This window comes from Aspergillus caelatus (genome assembly GCF_009193585.1).
Source record: "Aspergillus caelatus strain CBS 763.97 unplaced genomic scaffold BDV27scaffold_20, whole genome shotgun sequence".
Lineage (NCBI taxonomy): Eukaryota > Fungi > Ascomycota > Eurotiomycetes > Eurotiales > Aspergillaceae > Aspergillus > Aspergillus caelatus.
The window spans coordinates 196,913-213,702 of record NW_022475283.1 but is presented as its reverse complement, the minus strand read 5'-3'; the positions used below and the strand labels follow the sequence as shown (position 1 = coordinate 213,702).

General features: G+C 48.3%; 4 protein-coding genes across 4 annotated transcripts; 2 read left to right on the top strand and 2 right to left on the bottom strand.

The window, feature by feature from the left end:
• Positions 1-2,399: 2,399 nt before the first annotated feature.
• Positions 2,400-8,715, top strand: BDV27DRAFT_36875 (HECT-type E3 ubiquitin transferase UFD4). The gene is made up of 6 exons (XM_032076456.1): positions 2,400-2,775; positions 2,838-2,932; positions 3,025-3,662; positions 3,722-7,769; positions 7,826-7,975; positions 8,039-8,715. The coding sequence occupies exons 1-6, from the start codon at positions 2,489-2,491 to the stop codon at positions 8,233-8,235; spliced, it is 5,415 nt and encodes a 1,804-aa protein (XP_031931749.1). The 5' UTR covers positions 2,400-2,488; the 3' UTR covers positions 8,236-8,715.
• Positions 8,706-9,547, bottom strand: BDV27DRAFT_153862 (PaaI family thioesterase; the record flags this gene model as incomplete). Its single annotated transcript, XM_032071867.1, has 2 exons — positions 8,706-8,732; positions 8,798-9,547. The coding sequence occupies 2 exons, from the start codon at positions 9,545-9,547 to the stop codon at positions 8,706-8,708; spliced, it is 777 nt and encodes a 258-aa protein (XP_031931748.1).
• Positions 9,548-10,844: 1,297 nt separating this feature from the next.
• On the bottom strand, positions 10,845-13,206 carry BDV27DRAFT_36867 (flavin-containing monooxygenase). Its single transcript, XM_032076455.1, has 7 exons — positions 12,767-13,206; positions 12,684-12,697; positions 12,362-12,611; positions 12,237-12,305; positions 11,923-12,180; positions 11,324-11,866; positions 10,845-11,266 (listed from the first exon to the last, which is right to left on the bottom strand). The coding sequence occupies exons 1-7, from the start codon at positions 13,048-13,050 to the stop codon at positions 10,957-10,959; spliced, it is 1,728 nt and encodes a 575-aa protein (XP_031931747.1). The 5' UTR covers positions 13,051-13,206; the 3' UTR covers positions 10,845-10,956.
• Positions 13,207-13,987: 781 nt separating this feature from the next.
• Positions 13,988-14,807, top strand: BDV27DRAFT_141857 (uncharacterized protein; the record flags this gene model as incomplete). Its single annotated transcript, XM_032069877.1, has 3 exons — positions 13,988-14,182; positions 14,252-14,288; positions 14,356-14,807. The coding sequence occupies 3 exons, from the start codon at positions 13,988-13,990 to the stop codon at positions 14,805-14,807; spliced, it is 684 nt and encodes a 227-aa protein (XP_031931746.1).
• Between the last annotated feature and the right edge of the window lie 1,983 nt (positions 14,808-16,790).

The following is a 16,790-nucleotide window of genomic DNA, read 5'->3' as shown; positions in this document are numbered from 1 at the left end:
GTTAGTTGAGCACGTGAATATACTTGTACTCCGTACCCTTGGTGGATTTATCCACAATATGCCAAATCAGCCTTGTCGATAGTGAACCCTATTCTTTGGATGTAATCTAATGTATCGATTGGGCAGAAGTACTGGGTATGCCGTAACACTTGCTGTTTACAAAATAACTCATTCCCACTACGGAGTATGTTGAGAGGATATCCATTTTTCGAACAATACTCCGTAGGTTCAGCCAGCCACTGTCGATCAATCATGGGTCCTCTAACCGAGCTGAATATTGCTCTGTCGCCAATCCGCTCTTGTCCCTGTAAAGTAACGCCATGTGAAACTATAAGCTGTATCCGAACGCGGTATCTTTCTTGTGCAGCTTTACTGAATAGATTGCTGCAACCATTATGAGGCATATTCGCTCGTTAGAATTGGCATATACTTCCTGATGCTGTTACCAACTGCATTCCTTACATGCTTCAAGTGACAGACAGGATATGCACAAGAGCTTAGCAAGTTTCAGTGCTTACTCGGCATGGTCAATGACATACTACACTTCTCGGGCTTTGGGGAACCCGCCTATCCATGCCTGAGGCTTTATGAAAGTATACATGCATTTTTCATCCCGGTGCAGCGTGATCAGCCTGCAAATGACAAGACTGACACATCCTCGGCGGAGTGGCAGCCCTACTGCAAAACCTTTCAGGACATTGTTTCAAGTGTTTCGGTCCGAAAAAGACAGCTGACCTGACAGTAGCTTCAGGTTGTGTTTGGTTTTCGAGAAACCGGGTTAGCCCGAAGTTGATAGTTCGGGAAGACTACTGAAAAGTTTAGCTATTAGTTAGGACCTTCTGGTGAGGATGGACCAATCCTGATAAGAAATTGTCAATATATAGTACGTGAAGGCCTGCTACTAATTCGTGATTTCAGCCTCCGGCTACATATTGTAAAATTTGTCAATCCAAATCAACCTTGGGGACAGGGTAGTAGCTAGTACCTCCACAATGTGAGGGGTTGGATGTACATATATATAAGGGACATATACACGGTTGTCAAGTTTACTCTGGATGATGCTTAAAAATACTAGATTCAAAGGGGATTGGAGACTGTACCATCAATATATCCTCCAATCCGTAGCTGGGGGGTTAAGTAAATTTATCTGTTAAGAAGGCTCAGTCCGTTCGGATATTAACATTTTACCATTTATTGGATGGGCATGGCCTCTAGTGGATAATATTGGCAATATTCGGGACTCCAAGATCTGAGGGCATGGTATTGGTACAGTCTTCTAGCTAAGAAAATAGGTTCCCATAGGAACAGGGATGAGCTGTGGCACTGATTGGATGCAGATGAGGCATGTTGGTGTTGGATGTCCGTCTTAGGTTTGATCGAGTAGTGTCGATGTCACCCAGTGATATAATTACTAAAAAATGATTATATATGCATGACTAAATGAGTGTGGTACGGTTGGATCCGAAAGGTTGTAGAATCGGAGTTTATTAATTTGAAATTGAAATTTTAATAGGCATGTATAAGGGTAAAAAGCAAAAAACAATAAAGGAAGGGAAAAAAGGAAGAAGTATTTGTTGTGATACTTCTTATTGTGATATCTAGTACTAGTAAGTACTAGTAGTAGTACTTATTGGTGGCTGATGGGGCTGCTGCACTATAGCCGTCTGACGCTCTCCGGAGTTGCTTCCTGAGGCCGGCGTCACCACGGCTTACCACTACCACGTCAACTCTCGAACCCCCCCAATTGATTCATTCATTCTTCATTCCACTTTCCTTCTCCATCGCCACTACGACGTTCACGACCACTGCTTTTATCCCAGTTTTTGTCTGCTACTCATCACTAATTCATTCAGATACTTGCTTTCCTTTTACTTTACATATCTTTATTCCTTCTTCGTTTTCTTTTCTAGTTGTTGTCCCCTGACTTATCTTTCCATATCCTCTCCCCCCCAAAACGGACAACCGGAAAATACGCAGTGTCACCTTCCTGCCCACGTTCGGTCAACTACCTTCTGAGTCACGGATGGCGGGTTAAACGGTCGACAGACGAGCGAGCCCTCTTCGTCCAGCTCTGGTTAACATCAACTTATGGCCAGAACAAGGCCCAACCTTCACCGCCAGGACCCTCTTGAGGATTCATCCACTGGAGCCCCCGCCACTGCCGCCAGGTACATACCAGATCTACTTCCCTTTTCCTGCGCAGCTTGTTTCGCCCTGTGACGCTTTATATCCTGTCTCTTTTTTCGTCGTGGCCTAGCACGGCCTATGACTTTGGGATCTGTTAGGAAGCCCGAGGTCGAGCTCTGCATCCCAATCCTGCCTGCTATCTTCCCCTAACACGCCGAGTCCATCGGTCATTGTGTGGAAAGACTGCTTCTCTTTACTTTAGTCCAACCTCTTTTTTCCACCTATCTTGTCCTGTCCTTCCCATACCTACCCCTCACTCAATCTTTCATCTCCGCCGTGACTCGGGAGTGCTCAGCTTCTCATGTCCTCCAGGATTACTCGCTCAGCCGCGAGACTAGCTGCAGAACCCCCTCCGCCCGCCACCTCAGGTTCCTCTCCTGCGATTCCCGCCGCTGGTTCGGCCCCAAGTCGGAAGCGTAAAGCCCCCCCACGAAGCGATCGGTCTGTGGAAGCCCCCGGGCAGCCGAATCCTCCGTCTCCCCCACGGAGAGCCAAGAAACAGCGGCGTGCAGCTTCTCCCCAACCGGCGGCCGCCTCTGCTGCTCCCCGCCGTGGTACCCGAAATCGTCCAGCTATGTCCCAATCAGGGTGAGTCCGAGGTACTTCGCGGCGATTCTCGAGGTTGTTGCTGATTGACGTGTTGCTTCTAGTCCATCCTCACATCCAACGGAGGAGCCTTCGAGGAACCAGCCGTCACCTCCGACATCCAGAAGAAAATCTAGCAGAAATGGGAAGGTGTCACAAGGTAAGGTTACACGGACGATGCTCGAGGCCGTTGTCGCAACCCTATCCCCCCCCCACTGGCCAGGCGACTCGGTTAACACATTATTTCGTTAGATCGCTTTTCAACTGCCCAATCTCCTCCGCCTCGGCGCCAACAAAAGAAACGTTCACCTAGAAACAATCCAGATGTCATCATGAAAGAAGCAGATGAGGACTTGGAAGGACGTGAACGGAGTGAGGAACGAGATTCGTCTCCACCAAGTGATAGCAACGATGGAACCAATCATTCGGGCCTTGATGATGACGATGGAGATCTGTTTCACAATAGCCTGTTTGGCTCGCGCAGCCCCCTGGGGCTTCAGAGTACCCTACGTGCGCTGTCTGGGATGATGACGGGCATGTCATCCCGATTACGAGAAATCCTGTGCAATCTCAGAGCGAAGGATGATCCATCCATCCAATTGATCGCTTTGCAGGAGCTTTCAGATCTCTTACTCGTATCTAATGAGGATAATCTTTCCGGCCAATTCTCCCCCGATCCCTACGTAAAGGAATTGGTCGCGTTAATGCAGCCGAATGAATTCGGCGAAGAAAATCCCGAAATCATGCTCCTCGCGTGTCGCTGCTTGGCGAACTTGATGGAGGCTCTTCGCGGCTCCGTAGCCAACGTTGTCTACGGGGGCGCTGTGCCGATTTTGTGCCAGAAGTTGCTGGATATACAGTTCATTGATCTGGCTGAACAAGCTTTGAGCGTAAGTTCGCCGCTAGACCTGTTAACTCGTCTTCCATGGCCTATGCTAAAAACTCCCAGACTTTGGCAAAAATATCCGTAGACTTTCCTGCCTCTATTGTTCGGGAGGGGGGCTTGACTGCTTGTTTGACATATCTCGACTTCTTTCCGACTAGTACACAGCGTACGGCGGTGACTACGGCAGCAAATTGCTGCCGTAACCTTCCACACGATTCCTTTCCTGTGGTGCGGGATGTAATGCCCACACTTCTAAATGTGCTGTCCAGCAATGACCCAAAGGTGATGGAGCAAGGTTGTTTGTGTGTCTCCCGAATTGTGGAGAGTTTCAAACATAAGCCGGAGAAACTGGAGGAACTTATCGAACCCGCAATGTTGAAGGCGGTACTTCGTCTGCTGTTGCCAGGTACCACCAATCTAATTGGCCCGCACATTCACACCCAGTTCCTCCGCGTTCTAGCGATAGTGTCAAAAGCCAGCCCCATGTTGTCTGTAGAATTATTGAAGATGAACGTGGTCGATACTCTATATCAAATCTTAACTGGGGTATCGCCGCCAGGAAACCTGGAAGATACCACCGTTAAGATGGATAGTGTGCTTGTGATGCAAGCCTTGATACACCGGCCTAGAGAGCAGGTCCTTGAAACGCTTAATGTGATTTGCGAGATGCTACCTGGCGTTCCAGGCCGACATGTACCACAAACCGACGGATGGCTTAATCCCCCCCTCGACAGCGACCCGTCCCTTGGCTTAAAGTCATCCAAGGCGAAAGAAGTAGCCGAAAAAAGACGCTCTCTATTACTAGAATGCCAAGGCGAGCTCAAGCGCTTTGCTATGATCCTCTTGCCAACCTTGACCGACGCTTACTCAAGCACTGTTAACCTAGAGGTCCGGCAAAAGGTTCTCATCGCTCAGCTTAAGATGTTGCACCATTTAGACGCCGGTTTGGTGGAGGAAGCTCTACGGTCTGTGCCGTACGCCTCGTTCCTGGCGGCAATTTTATCTCAGAAAGACCATCCGTCGTTGGTCTCATCAGCGTTGCGGTGCTCTGAACTTCTTTTTCAGCGCTTGGAACATGTTTACCAGTACCAATTCCATCGTGAAGGTGTTGTTTCGGAAATTTTCAAGCTGGCGGAGGGACCTTTGTCGGATGAGAAGCAGACGAAGCCCTCCTCTGATTCACCTGCTGTCATGGACACCTTGGCCGATTCACGTCGGGAAGCCGAAGACGTCGATGGCCCGGGAGACGACGATGCTCATGATGACGACTACGATGAGCAAGAGGATGAGCGTGATGAAAACGACGACGGGTCGGAATCGGATAGCTCTTCATTATCCGGCCAAGTGCTCTCTACAAGGGTAGACAACGCCATGAAAGACCTCGTCATCCGCGACGCTCGGACGTTTGTTGGTCTCTACGAAGCCGGCCATGGTAGAGATATGCGAGAGAAAGCTATAGAAGTCTTGACCGAATTACAAAATCTCGCGTCGAATATAGAAGCCTGTTATCGTGGAGACGCACGTGAGGACGGCCTTGCGCTTTTCAAACAACTGGCCGCTTACTTTGACGGTGACGCACTCGAGAGTATTACTAGCTCAGAATTACTAAGCTCGGGTATCATCAAGGTGCTGCTGGACGTGTTTGGTGACTTCAACCTTGCCTCTATGCGCAAGGCTCGTGCTGCTTTCCTACAGGCATTCATGGGATCTACTATCTCTGAGAAAGCCCAAAGCCAAAGCACTGCTACGACTCCATTCAGTGTCCTGATCCAGAAATTGCAGGACTTGCTCAGCCGGACTGAGCATTTCGAAGTGCTTACTGTCAGCCACAATTCTTTGGAAAACACACGGAGTAATGCTGCACATATGCTTGGAAAACAGCTTAAGCTCAAGCTGGTGGCCGATGAAGACTCTGATATACCCCGTACCTATCGAAGTATAATGGTCTCAATCCACGCCATTGCCACGTTCAAAGCCTTGGATGACTTCCTTCATCCACGAATTAGTCTGTCAGATCGTCCAAAACCATCCCGCAGCCGAGAGTCTTTATTCTCACAGATTGCTAATGCCGCCCGACTTCGGGATCAACTAACCGGCAATGGCGAGTTCCCTGGCAGTGATATCCCACCTTTGCCGCAACAGAGCACAAACAACGACAGATCCTCGCATCCAGAAGACTCACAACCAAATGCCCAGGAGTCTTCGACCGAAGGTCAGGAGCGTGGTTCGAGATCCAGACGTTCTGGCCGACACCAGCAAGCTTCAGAAGACCCTGCCCATGATGATGAGCCTTTGGAGTGCGCGGATGAGAGACAATTGAGTGAGGACGAAGAAGATGATGAAGGTGACGACGGAGAACTGAATGCTATTATGGATGATCTAGACGACGACCTCTCTGAGGACAATGCTCCTGACCCGACGGCGGTGAATATGGAGGTAGCCTCCTCCGGTAAGGTAACTGCTCGGAAGGAAGATGGAACACGTGTGGCCACTCCGTCTCAATCCACCCCAGCATCTAAAGCATCGTCATCTGCCTCCAGTGTGGCTCAAAATCCCACCGGAAACAACTCTCTTGCCACAGCTGGCCGCCCTTTCTCTTCCTACGCCGCTGCAATGGCGTCTATCCCTTCAGACTGGCACCTGGAGTTTAGCGTGGATGGCCATCCAATTACCGGTGACACAACAATCTACCGTGCTGTTCATCACAACAGGCAGGATTCAGACCCCATCGGAAGGCACGTGTGGTCTGCTGTCCATACCGTCAAATTCAGGCGCGTTCCGGGGCCCCCTCCTCCAGAGCCTACTGCCCTCACATCTAGTACATCAGAGTCTGCTGCGAAGAACGCTAGCACCGAGATGCCACCTTCGCTCAGCCAAGATACAACAACTGCGTCGATACTCCAGCTACTCCGCCTTCTGCACGAAATGAATGCCACGCTCGATGATATACTCACTGAAAGCAAGGAGCTAGTCGCACTTAAACCTGAAGCCCTTGCACAATTCATCAATACTAAATTAACCGCGAAGCTTAACCGGCAGCTGGAGGAACCCTTGATCGTAGCGAGCAGTTGCCTTCCCAGCTGGAGCGAAGATCTTGCTCGTCTGTTTCCCTTCCTGTTCCCATTTGAGACACGCCATTTGTTCCTTCAGTCGACTGCTTTTGGCTACTCGCGGGCGATGATGAGGTGGCACAATTCGCAAAACGGCGACGATGGTCGAAACGATCACCGACGTGATGATCGACCGTTCCTCGGACGTCTCCAGCGACAAAAGGTGCGTATCTCAAGAAGTCGTATCCTAGAGTCTGCTATGAAAGTCATGGAACTCTATGGCTCTTCGCCGAGCGTCCTGGAAGTGGAGTATTTTGAAGAAGTAGGCACTGGATTAGGCCCGACCTTGGAATTTTACTCGACCGTTTCAAAGGAATTTTCAAAAAAGAAGCTCAAGATTTGGCGAGAAAACGATTGCAACGATGCCGAAGAGTTCGCTTTTGGCAAGCGAGGCTTGTTCCCCGCCCCTATGAGCGAACAGCATGCTGCCTCGGAGTCCGGGAAGAAACAGTTACATTTGTTTAAAGTTCTCGGCAAATTTGTTGCTCGCTCGATGCTCGATTCCAGGATCATCGATGTCTCCTTCAATCCCGCATTTTTCCGAATCGCTGATAGCTCTTTCTCCGTAGCCCCATCCCTGGGCACGGTAAAGGCTGTTGATCAAGACTTGGCAAATTCCTTGCTCCTTTTGAAACGCTTCGCCAATGCAAAGGCCGAAGTTGAGAACAAGGCTCTTTCAGAGGCTCAGACGAGGCAGGCCCTACTAAACGTTGAAGTGGACGGTGTTACGGTCGAAGATCTGAGCCTCGACTTCACCTTACCTGGCTACCCGTCCATCGAATTGATCAAAGATGGTTCTAATGTTCCGGTAACGATCGAAAATGTCGATTTGTACGTTGAGCGGGTCGTGGATATGACTTTGAGTAGTGGTGTCCAGCGTCAGGTAGAAGCGTTCCGGGAGGGATTTTCGCAGGTTTTCCCATATTCCGCTCTTCGGACCTTCACGCCTGCGGAACTTGTAATGTTGTTCGGAAGAGCAGAGGAGGACTGGTCTATTGAAAGTAAGTACACTTGATCTGTCTGTATAAATACGGATCAACTAACATGCTGGTCCTAGCACTCATGGATTCTATCAAAGCCGATCATGGCTTCAACATGGATAGTCGCAGTGTGAGGAATTTGCTCCAAACTATGAGCGAGTTGGATGTACAGCAACGTCGAGACTTCCTTCAGTTTGTCACTGGTAGTCCCAAGCTCCCAATTGGAGGTAGGAAGAAAGCCCGCGCTTCATTTCCGCCGAGACGGATTCTGACAAGTATAACTTCTACAGGCTTCAAGAGTCTCACCCCGATCTTTACCGTTGTTTGTCGTCCCAGCGAACCGCCATACACCCCTGATGATTATCTCCCCAGTGTTATGACGTGTGTAAATTACCTGAAGTTGCCGGACTACAGCAGCTTAGATGTCCTTCGAACCCGACTGTCTGTCGCTATTCAGGAAGGACAGGGAGCATTCCACCTGTCTTAGTCTCTCTCCGTCCTGCAGCTTGCGATCAAGTTACAGTTGGTCAGAGAATTGCCTTCCGTCGCTCTTTAGCGGAAACAATACAAAAATAGGAAAGAGAAACCAAAAAATGGGTACATTTGGTTCATTGGTACAGTATCTAGCACAATACCCTTACATGGTGATTAAGGGAGGTTATAATGATGGCATGAATGAATCGAATCTGTTTACATCGGCCGGCTTTCTGCATTCAAAGTCCATTATTTACTTAGTCGCAGGGTATTGATTTCCGGACTTTGGGGTGGAGTCATGGGGTTCGCCTATTTATTCTAGATAGAAAATGGAGATTTTCAGCGCAAAATTGTTGCCCAGGCTATCAGCTCGCCGTTCTATCTTGTGTCTATAGTCTATATGAGGTATTATATGTTTATCCGTGAAAATATTTTGTTGAAGGGTATTTAAATTACATCGCGCTCTCGGCTGTCACGCCTCAATTAATCGCGATACAGAGGGACCATAGACTGCGACCATAAACAGTTAGTCACCACCTGAGTTAGGGAGTCCAAGAGAAAAGGGGAAACCATACCTCTGCAAACTTAGGTTCAACAAACAAAGCCCTAGCTTCGGCCACCATGACGGGATCACTCTCCTCTCCAGCAGGTGGCAACGAGCTCAAGCTTCCCTCCACCCAAGCCTTCCTCCCCTCAACATTAACCGTATCAGCCCGCAACACATACAACCGATCAGGGACGGCCGGCTTCCGAAAATCCACATTCAGGTTCGCTGTCATACCCAAGCCACTGGGAAACGACGCCGACACGCACCGCGCAAATGCCTCGTCAAACATAACGGACAACAAGCCCCCATGCACGAATCCCGGGTGCCCGCACAATTGTTTCCCGATGTGAAACACAGAGATCACACGCCCCGCCCACCGGCCGCTGTCCTTCAGCTTCTCAGTCGCCGTCCACATGTACGGGGGCACGGTGATCTTCTCCGGGCCGGCCAGTGAGCCCCCGACGAAATGGGTGGGCCGTAGAGAGGGGTTCATGGAGAGGTGAGGGCGGGACTCTTTGTAGCTGGGGTCCCGGCGGAGGGACTGCACTAGGGGCAGACGTGAGATGGAAGTTTCGACTTGGGGTTCGAGGGCTGGTGGTGTTGTGGTGCGGAATGAGGGGACGTCTTCAATGGGCGTGGCGTTTGTTGAGGCATGATGGTCTTGGGCTGTTGCTGAGGCGGCGATGCGTACTGTGCGGATTGGTGTTGTTTGAGGGGTTGTCGTTGCGAGAAGCTTTAGTCTGTGGGTGTAATGTAGGGTTCTGGTTAAGATCGTCATTGTTGCTTTTTGTGGTTGTGGTTTTGTTCTTTTTAGTGAAGTGGTATCAGGAGGTAGTATTCGTATGCACAATGATATCAGGGCTTTTTATAAAGCTGTAGATCTATAGAAACTTAATTTTTGTTAGTGTTGGACGGTGTCAAACTTCATCTATGCTAGCTAGGGTTTAGATCGACGTACCTATGATGTTAAGAGCTATCCAAGTGAACCTTGATAAAATCAGGAATGAGACAATGATTCTTCATTACGACAGAACCCGGATAAAGATAAAAAATTCGAAGAAAAAAACCGGAGAAAAAGAAATACTAACTCCGTAGTGGAGTATGTCTACGCTAGAGGCCCCACGTGGAAGTACCGTTATTCTCGCAACTAGGAGTACTCCGTATCGCGAAGTCAATCCTGCATTATCGCCTTATCTTGCTGCTCTTGATGACCTAGATCTTCAGGGTCTTCAGGTGCGTGGCTTGTGATCCATCGATGGTTCTCTTGGTTCATACAATCTACTACAAAGGCTATATCAAGCTTATTTCTTCAACATCGGCAGTTCCGGATGGGGAAATCCCTCATTTGCCACAGATAGTGTCCAGTGAGAATAAGGGGATACTTTTGTAACAATCATCCTAAGATTTCTAAGTATTCGCCATTGCCTTGATGATTCCAAGACAGTTCTTGCTCTCGAAAACTTTGACATCTCCAAATAAGGTTAGTCGGCATGCCGAGATTTCATTGATCGGACTGGAGTGGGTCCCTTCGGAGTCATCCCGAGAGCTCCCCGACCCCGATGGGGAGGGATGGAGTATACACTGACAATACATAATAGTTGTAGAGCCATCGTGTCGTAGTAGTGGTTAAAATTATATGACCTATGGGAAGATTACTTGGGAGCCAATTCTGATTTTTAACGCTTGAAATTTCAACTTGAATGGATGCAATCATCCGATTCCGATCTCGCCGAATCTGAGTACTTGGCGTCAGTGCTTTGTCTGTTACTCAATACGGTAGTTGGTCAATTAGATACTTGATAGATACGGAATTGGGGCTCCGCTTTATGTACGCGCTTGTGTATTGGAACAGCTGTTGCCAAATCCGGTCACTGGATGTGGGATTCGCATCCTGTCGTTATGGTCATGAAGACGTAGGCTGTTGCTCTTTTTAGCTCTCTAGCTTTGGACTTTAGTCCGAAGTATAAGTTTTTAGTCTAAAATTAAGCTTGTTTTAATCTAGTCAGTGATGTGATGTGAATTCAACTCAAACTCTGTTAATATTCATAATAATCTTGTTGATTAAACTCGCTCAGCATAATCTACATGGAGTATCATCATCTCACAAGCCTATTTCAATTACACTATACCAATCTTATGAGCAGTCATTGCCACCGATGCGCTAGACATCTCATCCAGAGCACCAGGTCACCAAAGCCCTTCGACAAAGTAGTATGAGAGATCTCCCATGCCGTTCTCTTCACCTGCCACTTGACCATTCCCAAGGCAACGGAAGCGATTGGCAGAGTTGTACTGAATGTTAAAATTTTCCGCGCCGATGCTGTCAAGACACTTCTTGAAATGACTGGTTGTGCCTGCGTAAGGAGCGGTGACCTGCCCCGAAGTCTTACCGTTCTTGTACCAGCTCCGGCAGTTATCGGCCCAGGCCGTCCGCTTAAAGTATTCCTGCGCCCAGACATTATAGTCATCAATAGCCTCCTTCTTGACCTCCATCGACCTATGAAAGTTAATAAAAAAAAATTGAGTTAACCTTAGCAGTCAAGGGTGAGCTTACTTGATGTCATGAGTGGCCATGTGCTGGGCCCACCTCATGATGTAGTCGCATACGAAAGAGATTCCAGCTAGAAGTGAGCCATTCGAAACTGTGAAGTTTGGCCCACCAATAATGAAGTAATTGGGCATTCCATCCACTTGCACAGAGAAGAATGCCTCTGGGTTGCGCTTCCACCGCTCGTCCAAGGTAGCGTTGTCCCGCCCTGACATTTTCCAACGTGGAACGAAGGATGTGTCAAAACCAGTCGCGCAGACAATCAGATCAAACTCTTCTTCCTTCCCATCAACTGTCTTTATCCCCTTCTGTGTAATACACTCAATCGCTTCCCAGCACATGTGTGTATTCGGGTTCTCGAAGGATTCCAGATACCCATCACAGGGTGTTAACCGGCGACAACCCGGGCTGAAATCCGGCTTCATCTTCAGAGCAATGGATGGGTCATGACTATTTTTCAGTCTTTCCTGCATCTGCTGCGTGGCGATCTGGGTGGCGAGCTTATTGAAAGTGTGGCCTTTCATCATACCATAGGCAAACTGATTAACACTGGAGTAGGGGCATTAGTGCCGGCCTGCGGATACTCGTTGAGATGCTCCTCTTACCAGTTTTCAAGTTCTTTGCGCATCTTGAAAAAGGCCACCGGGTCTTCTCTGAATTGTTTCTTTTCCTCCTCAGTGTATGCAAAGTTTCTTCCATCCCTCGTTAAGTGGCCACTGAAGTTGGAAGCGATCCATGTTGGGTTGCGGACATAGTTAACCATCTTGGACACCTGGGACTGCATCGCTGTGACACACTGAATACCCGACGAGCCGTTTCCAATGACTGCTACGCGCTTGTTCTTCCATTCGTATGATTCGTCCCTGAAATCAGTATTAGTTCACTCTTCAAGTCTCCAGCAGGTCAGGAAGGAAAATACCAGGCCGCAGTGTGGACTAGTTTACCGCCGAATTCATTCATTCCTGGAATGTTGGGCAACTTCCATTTGCTTTTGCATGTGGTTAGCAAAAGCCGCCAAATCTAAAGGTCAACTCCTTTCTTTACCTTAATGGGCCTGATGCGCTAACAAATATTTCGGCTTCGTCCTCCTTAATCACACCGTTTTGCTCGACCTTCACCTTCCATTTGCCAGCTGCTTCGTCCCATATTGCCTCTACCACTTTGGAATTCAGGTCAATGTTGTCATACAGATTCCATTTGCGGGCTGTCCTCTGTATATACTCTTTAATTTCGGGACCTGGGGCATAAAAACGCGAGTAGTTGGGGTTTGGTTCGAATAGGAAAGTATAAGCATCTGATTGTTATTCGCTCACGGTTAGCAAAAATTCTTGCTTGGTGCTGAAGTTGATCCCAAGGGTGATCTCACGGGCTGGAACATCACTAGAATAACCCAATTGGTAGTGATGAGTGACTCTATTACTCGACGAAACCTCAATGACTGGTTCTTACCAAGCAACACCTGGGTATCTGTTCTCAAACCAGGTTCCACCCACATCTGCATTCTTCTCATAGATCACAAAATTAACCACATCCTCCAGTTTGAGTCCATGTTTGATTTTGTGGGCGAGGGTCAACCCGCCGAAGCCGGCTCCTGCGCAGATAATTTTGATCTTCCTGGGAGTAAAAGCGACGTCTTCCTTAACTGAAACCCAGTTCGGAGGAGTCTGGCCCTGCGCGACAAGGCCGGCCGATGTGACTGGGTGTCCGTTTGGTGTGTCCTCGGGGCGTCTCATGGTTACATACAATGTGTGTTGGGCAGTGTGTATGTGGCAGGGAGGACCTGCTCCACGGAGTTCCTAAGTGCTATATAATCCATTGGCGCGTTCTAATAGCTGCAATTGCTAGCGCTGAACACTACCCCCTGTAGAGTAATTTCCGTCACATCGTGCCATCGCTGCCATCTCCTGTAGATCTCGGGTGGCAGGCGGCGCAACCGAAGTCTCACCCCGATTAATAAATACCAATAAATTTACGACAACATGGACCTCGACCCCCACCAAACCGCCGACTCTGTTGAAGTCCGTTCGTGGCTAAGTGGCGCGTGCCCCGCGCCGTCGCGGCACTATCTCCAAACCTAATGTATGGCCTCGCACGGGGTAGTTCTGGCATTGGATGACCCACCCTAGATGTGGAGATCACTACGTACTCCGTCGTGCACGATGCAGGGGCTATTTTGGCCCTCTTACGGTTCACCAAGCACGATCCCCGACGTATAACCATTCACAACGCATAGTTGTGCGCGAAGCATCTCTCAGTGGCGAGATTGCGATCAACATGTTATATCGCTCACCACTAGTGCTATGGCTTCAAGACACTAGCAGCAAGCTAGCCTCTGGACTATTGCAACCTCATAAATCTCATACGCAGGGTAGACAGGAAGTCAATCCACCGGAATGCGGCCTTATGCAACCATCAGCCATCCTCCGTGCCAGGGCTCGTCGTCGGAGTCCGGACGAACAGGGTTCGTTCGGCCTGATTACTGTACATTAGCAGCCCTAAAGCCCAACAAGCGAATGGAATCTTACCCTTGCATAACACGATACAACAAAGTTTTTGCTACCTACATAGACTGGAATTTAGCGTTTTTAAGCATATATATAACCTCTCATGCTATTTCTCTCCTTCCCTGTCCCTTGGCTGAACTGCCGACTCTGATGCATCTCTCTGCCCATGTCTGCGTCCGGAGACTTTGGGCCAGCGCCCCCGGGCGTTGACCTCTCGGAGAATCAAAATGGCTCTATGCTGGGAGCGGTCATTACCCTGATTATACTCGGGACGCTGTCCGTAATACTGCGGATATACGCTCGGACTGAGTTCAAAAAGTTCCAGTTTTCTATTGACGATTATCTGAGCTTTGCTGCCTTGGTAAGTAGCCCGTCTAGGTCCAAGCCAGGTATATGCGAGTCATAGCTCATTCTCCCCACCATGATTTAGTTATTTGCCTACTCGCTCGGTATCTGTGTGATCATTAGTGAGTTCTCTCCCACCACCCCATTTATCCCTTCCTCGCCTATGTAGCAACAACTGACTGTGGACAGGCGTCAAATACAAAAACGGACACCATGTTCAAGCCCTTACCAAACAGGAATTCACAGTCATTTGGAAACTTCTCTACGCCCACGTGATGTTATACGCCTTCTGCGTGACCTGCACCAAAACGTCCATCATTTTGTTCTATAAACGCATCTTCAACCTTCGCTACTCTCTTTACTTTGCCATGTTCTTTATCCTGAGCTATTTCATAGTCATCATCGTCACAATCAACGTGGCATGCGATCCGATCCCATACTTTTGGGAGCAATATACCGATCCCGATACCGCAGTCGGCAGCTGCATCGACATCCCCAAATTCTTCTTCGGAAACGGTATCGCAGCAGTCCTGATCGACATCATGATTCTCATAATTCCGATCCCGATTACCTGGAAACTACAAATGCCCAAAACCCAGCGATTGGCCGTGATCGGCATTCTCTTACTAGGTAGCTTGTGAGTTATCATTCTCTCTCTCTCCCCCCTTGATACCCTAAAAAAAAAAAAGACCAGCCCCAAGCACAAAAAGAAATAAGGGATCGGGCATCGCTAACTGATCTAAAGTGTCTGCATCGCAGGTATTGTCCGACTCGTCTTCCTAAACCGAAACACACACTCGGACGATGCGACCTGGTCCGTGGCGCCCGTCTTCGTGTGGTCGTGCGTCGAGCCCTCGATCGGAATCGTCTGTGCATGTCTCCCTACATTATCTCCGCTTTTCCGCCGTTGGTGGTCCAACATCGTCACTGGAAAATCGGCCAGTGCAAGCGCGAAACAAACTCCCTCAGGGTACAATCTGAGTAGTCGGAAATCCCGACTAACGGATCTGAGTATGACGTGGACCCACGGGGACGAGGTCGAGCTAGTGGATACCATCATCGAGCGCAAATCGATGTCTATGCAAAGGAGAGGGAGCGAGGGGGGAAATTCGTCACGACATTCGGGGATTCGAGTGAGAGAGGAAGTGACGATCAGTTACACAGCGGTTTGATTGGGTGGTGTGCTATAGGTTTTTTTTTTTTTTTTTTTTTTTTACAATTCATGTATATATGACAAATTTTTCTAATCGATGAACCTTAACGATCAATAGTTCATGTTCGTCAGCGACACTAGTCATGATGTAGAGTTTTTTTTTTTCAGCGGACTTCTTTTCCGACTTGTAAGTTGTATGTATTTATTCCATTGGATGGTCACCGTTCTCCAATGTCTATCAAACCGGCAAGATCAACCTCAACTTGTTCTTGGAAGAGAAAAGATCCCCCAAACGATGGCCTGACGTGCTCCTCTTAGCGCTTCAAGAATTTCTCTTGGCAGGTCCAACTGGAGTCCATTAACGAAGTGGATCGACGTTAGCATTCCCTGAAACGGGGGCTCCCCATGTGGATACAGGCTAAAGTAGTGGTTGGGCTGGTGACAACACAACAGACGTTCCATGATTCATGAAAGCGCAATAGTAAGGAATTTGTATGTTCATTCGGTTAAATTGAGGGGTGGATTTATTGATAATTGGTCACTTTTCTAGTAGTCGAACACGAGAGTTCAATCAATTGTTTTGGTCTGAGTCGCTTCCAGTGTCCAGAATAACCGGTGGTCAGAAGAAGTGCTTTGGCCCCCACGGGGATATCAGATCCACTACTCCGTACACTCTGCGTTGAACTTCTTCCGAGCCCTCCGAGTCTAACCTTTTGCCTGAAAAAATTTTTCAATGCAGCTGGAAAAGTTGGAACATGGTTGGGAATTTCATGATAAGAAGATAGGGGGTGAAAATCTCAACTGCCGAGGTTAGGGCTAACTAACTTAACATACGATCTTATCAGGGTTTCAACTTTCATATCGGGAATCGGAATCACCAATTCCATCGTGTGAATTTCACAGTATTTATTCTAGAGAAACTACAGGCTCTGGGGAAATAAAACGTGGGCCATGCGAGTTACTATTATTATTGAATGTGGCTTGCAGCATTATTCGGGGACTATCTTTTGATTTTATTTAAACTTAGGTTAGGATGTTCCTGACGATCAACTACCCATTGCGGTCCCTCGAATATGACACCCGTCATGGCTGGTTCCATAGTAGAAGCATCGGCTAAGCTTAAGATCCTTTCTTGAGTTACATAATTTAAATCTATCTGGGCGTCGATGTCCAGACTCTAAAGGGGGTCAAAAGTGTTAAATTGTGGATCCATGAAGTCAGGACTATTTGCCACGCGGGGCTGATGAGCATTACATGCATGTTCTTATCCCGAGTATTCCTATTTTGTCCTTTTTCTTTTCTCGCTCTATACCACAGTATGAGGTCATATTGTTCAGGGAGTGTTCTGCAGTGGATACTCGCGTGGCGAAGATAGGGATCCCTGCTGGCGATCTTCTTTGAGTTCTGCAGTCTCCTATCTGGTAGAAGGGTTTCGTTATAACTTATTATGCAGGGTGAACCAAACATAATC

What these genes read in the sequence shown, in the direction of transcription:
- BDV27DRAFT_36875 (XM_032076456.1), top strand. Translation starts at nt 2,489, where the DNA reads ATGTCCTCCAGGATTACTCGCTCAGCCGCGAGACTAGCTGCAGAACCC. An exon ending in AAATGGGAAGGTGTCACAAG is followed by an intron (nt 2,933 to 3,024) that starts GTAAGGTTACAC and finishes TTATTTCGTTAG; the next exon opens with ATCGCTTTTCAACTGCCCAA. An exon ending in GGAGGACTGGTCTATTGAAA is followed by an intron (nt 7,770 to 7,825) that starts GTAAGTACACTT and finishes TGCTGGTCCTAG; the next exon opens with CACTCATGGATTCTATCAAA.
- BDV27DRAFT_36867 (XM_032076455.1), bottom strand. Translation starts at nt 13,050, where the DNA reads ATGAGACGCCCCGAGGACACACCAAACGGACACCCAGTCACATCGGCC. An exon ending in AGCGCATCAGGCCCATTAAG is followed by an intron (nt 12,306 to 12,361) that starts GTAAAGAAAGGA and finishes CACATGCAAAAG; the next exon opens with CAAATGGAAGTTGCCCAACA. An exon ending in CTAGTCCACACTGCGGCCTG is followed by an intron (nt 12,181 to 12,236) that starts GTATTTTCCTTC and finishes TACTGATTTCAG; the next exon opens with GGACGAATCATACGAATGGA.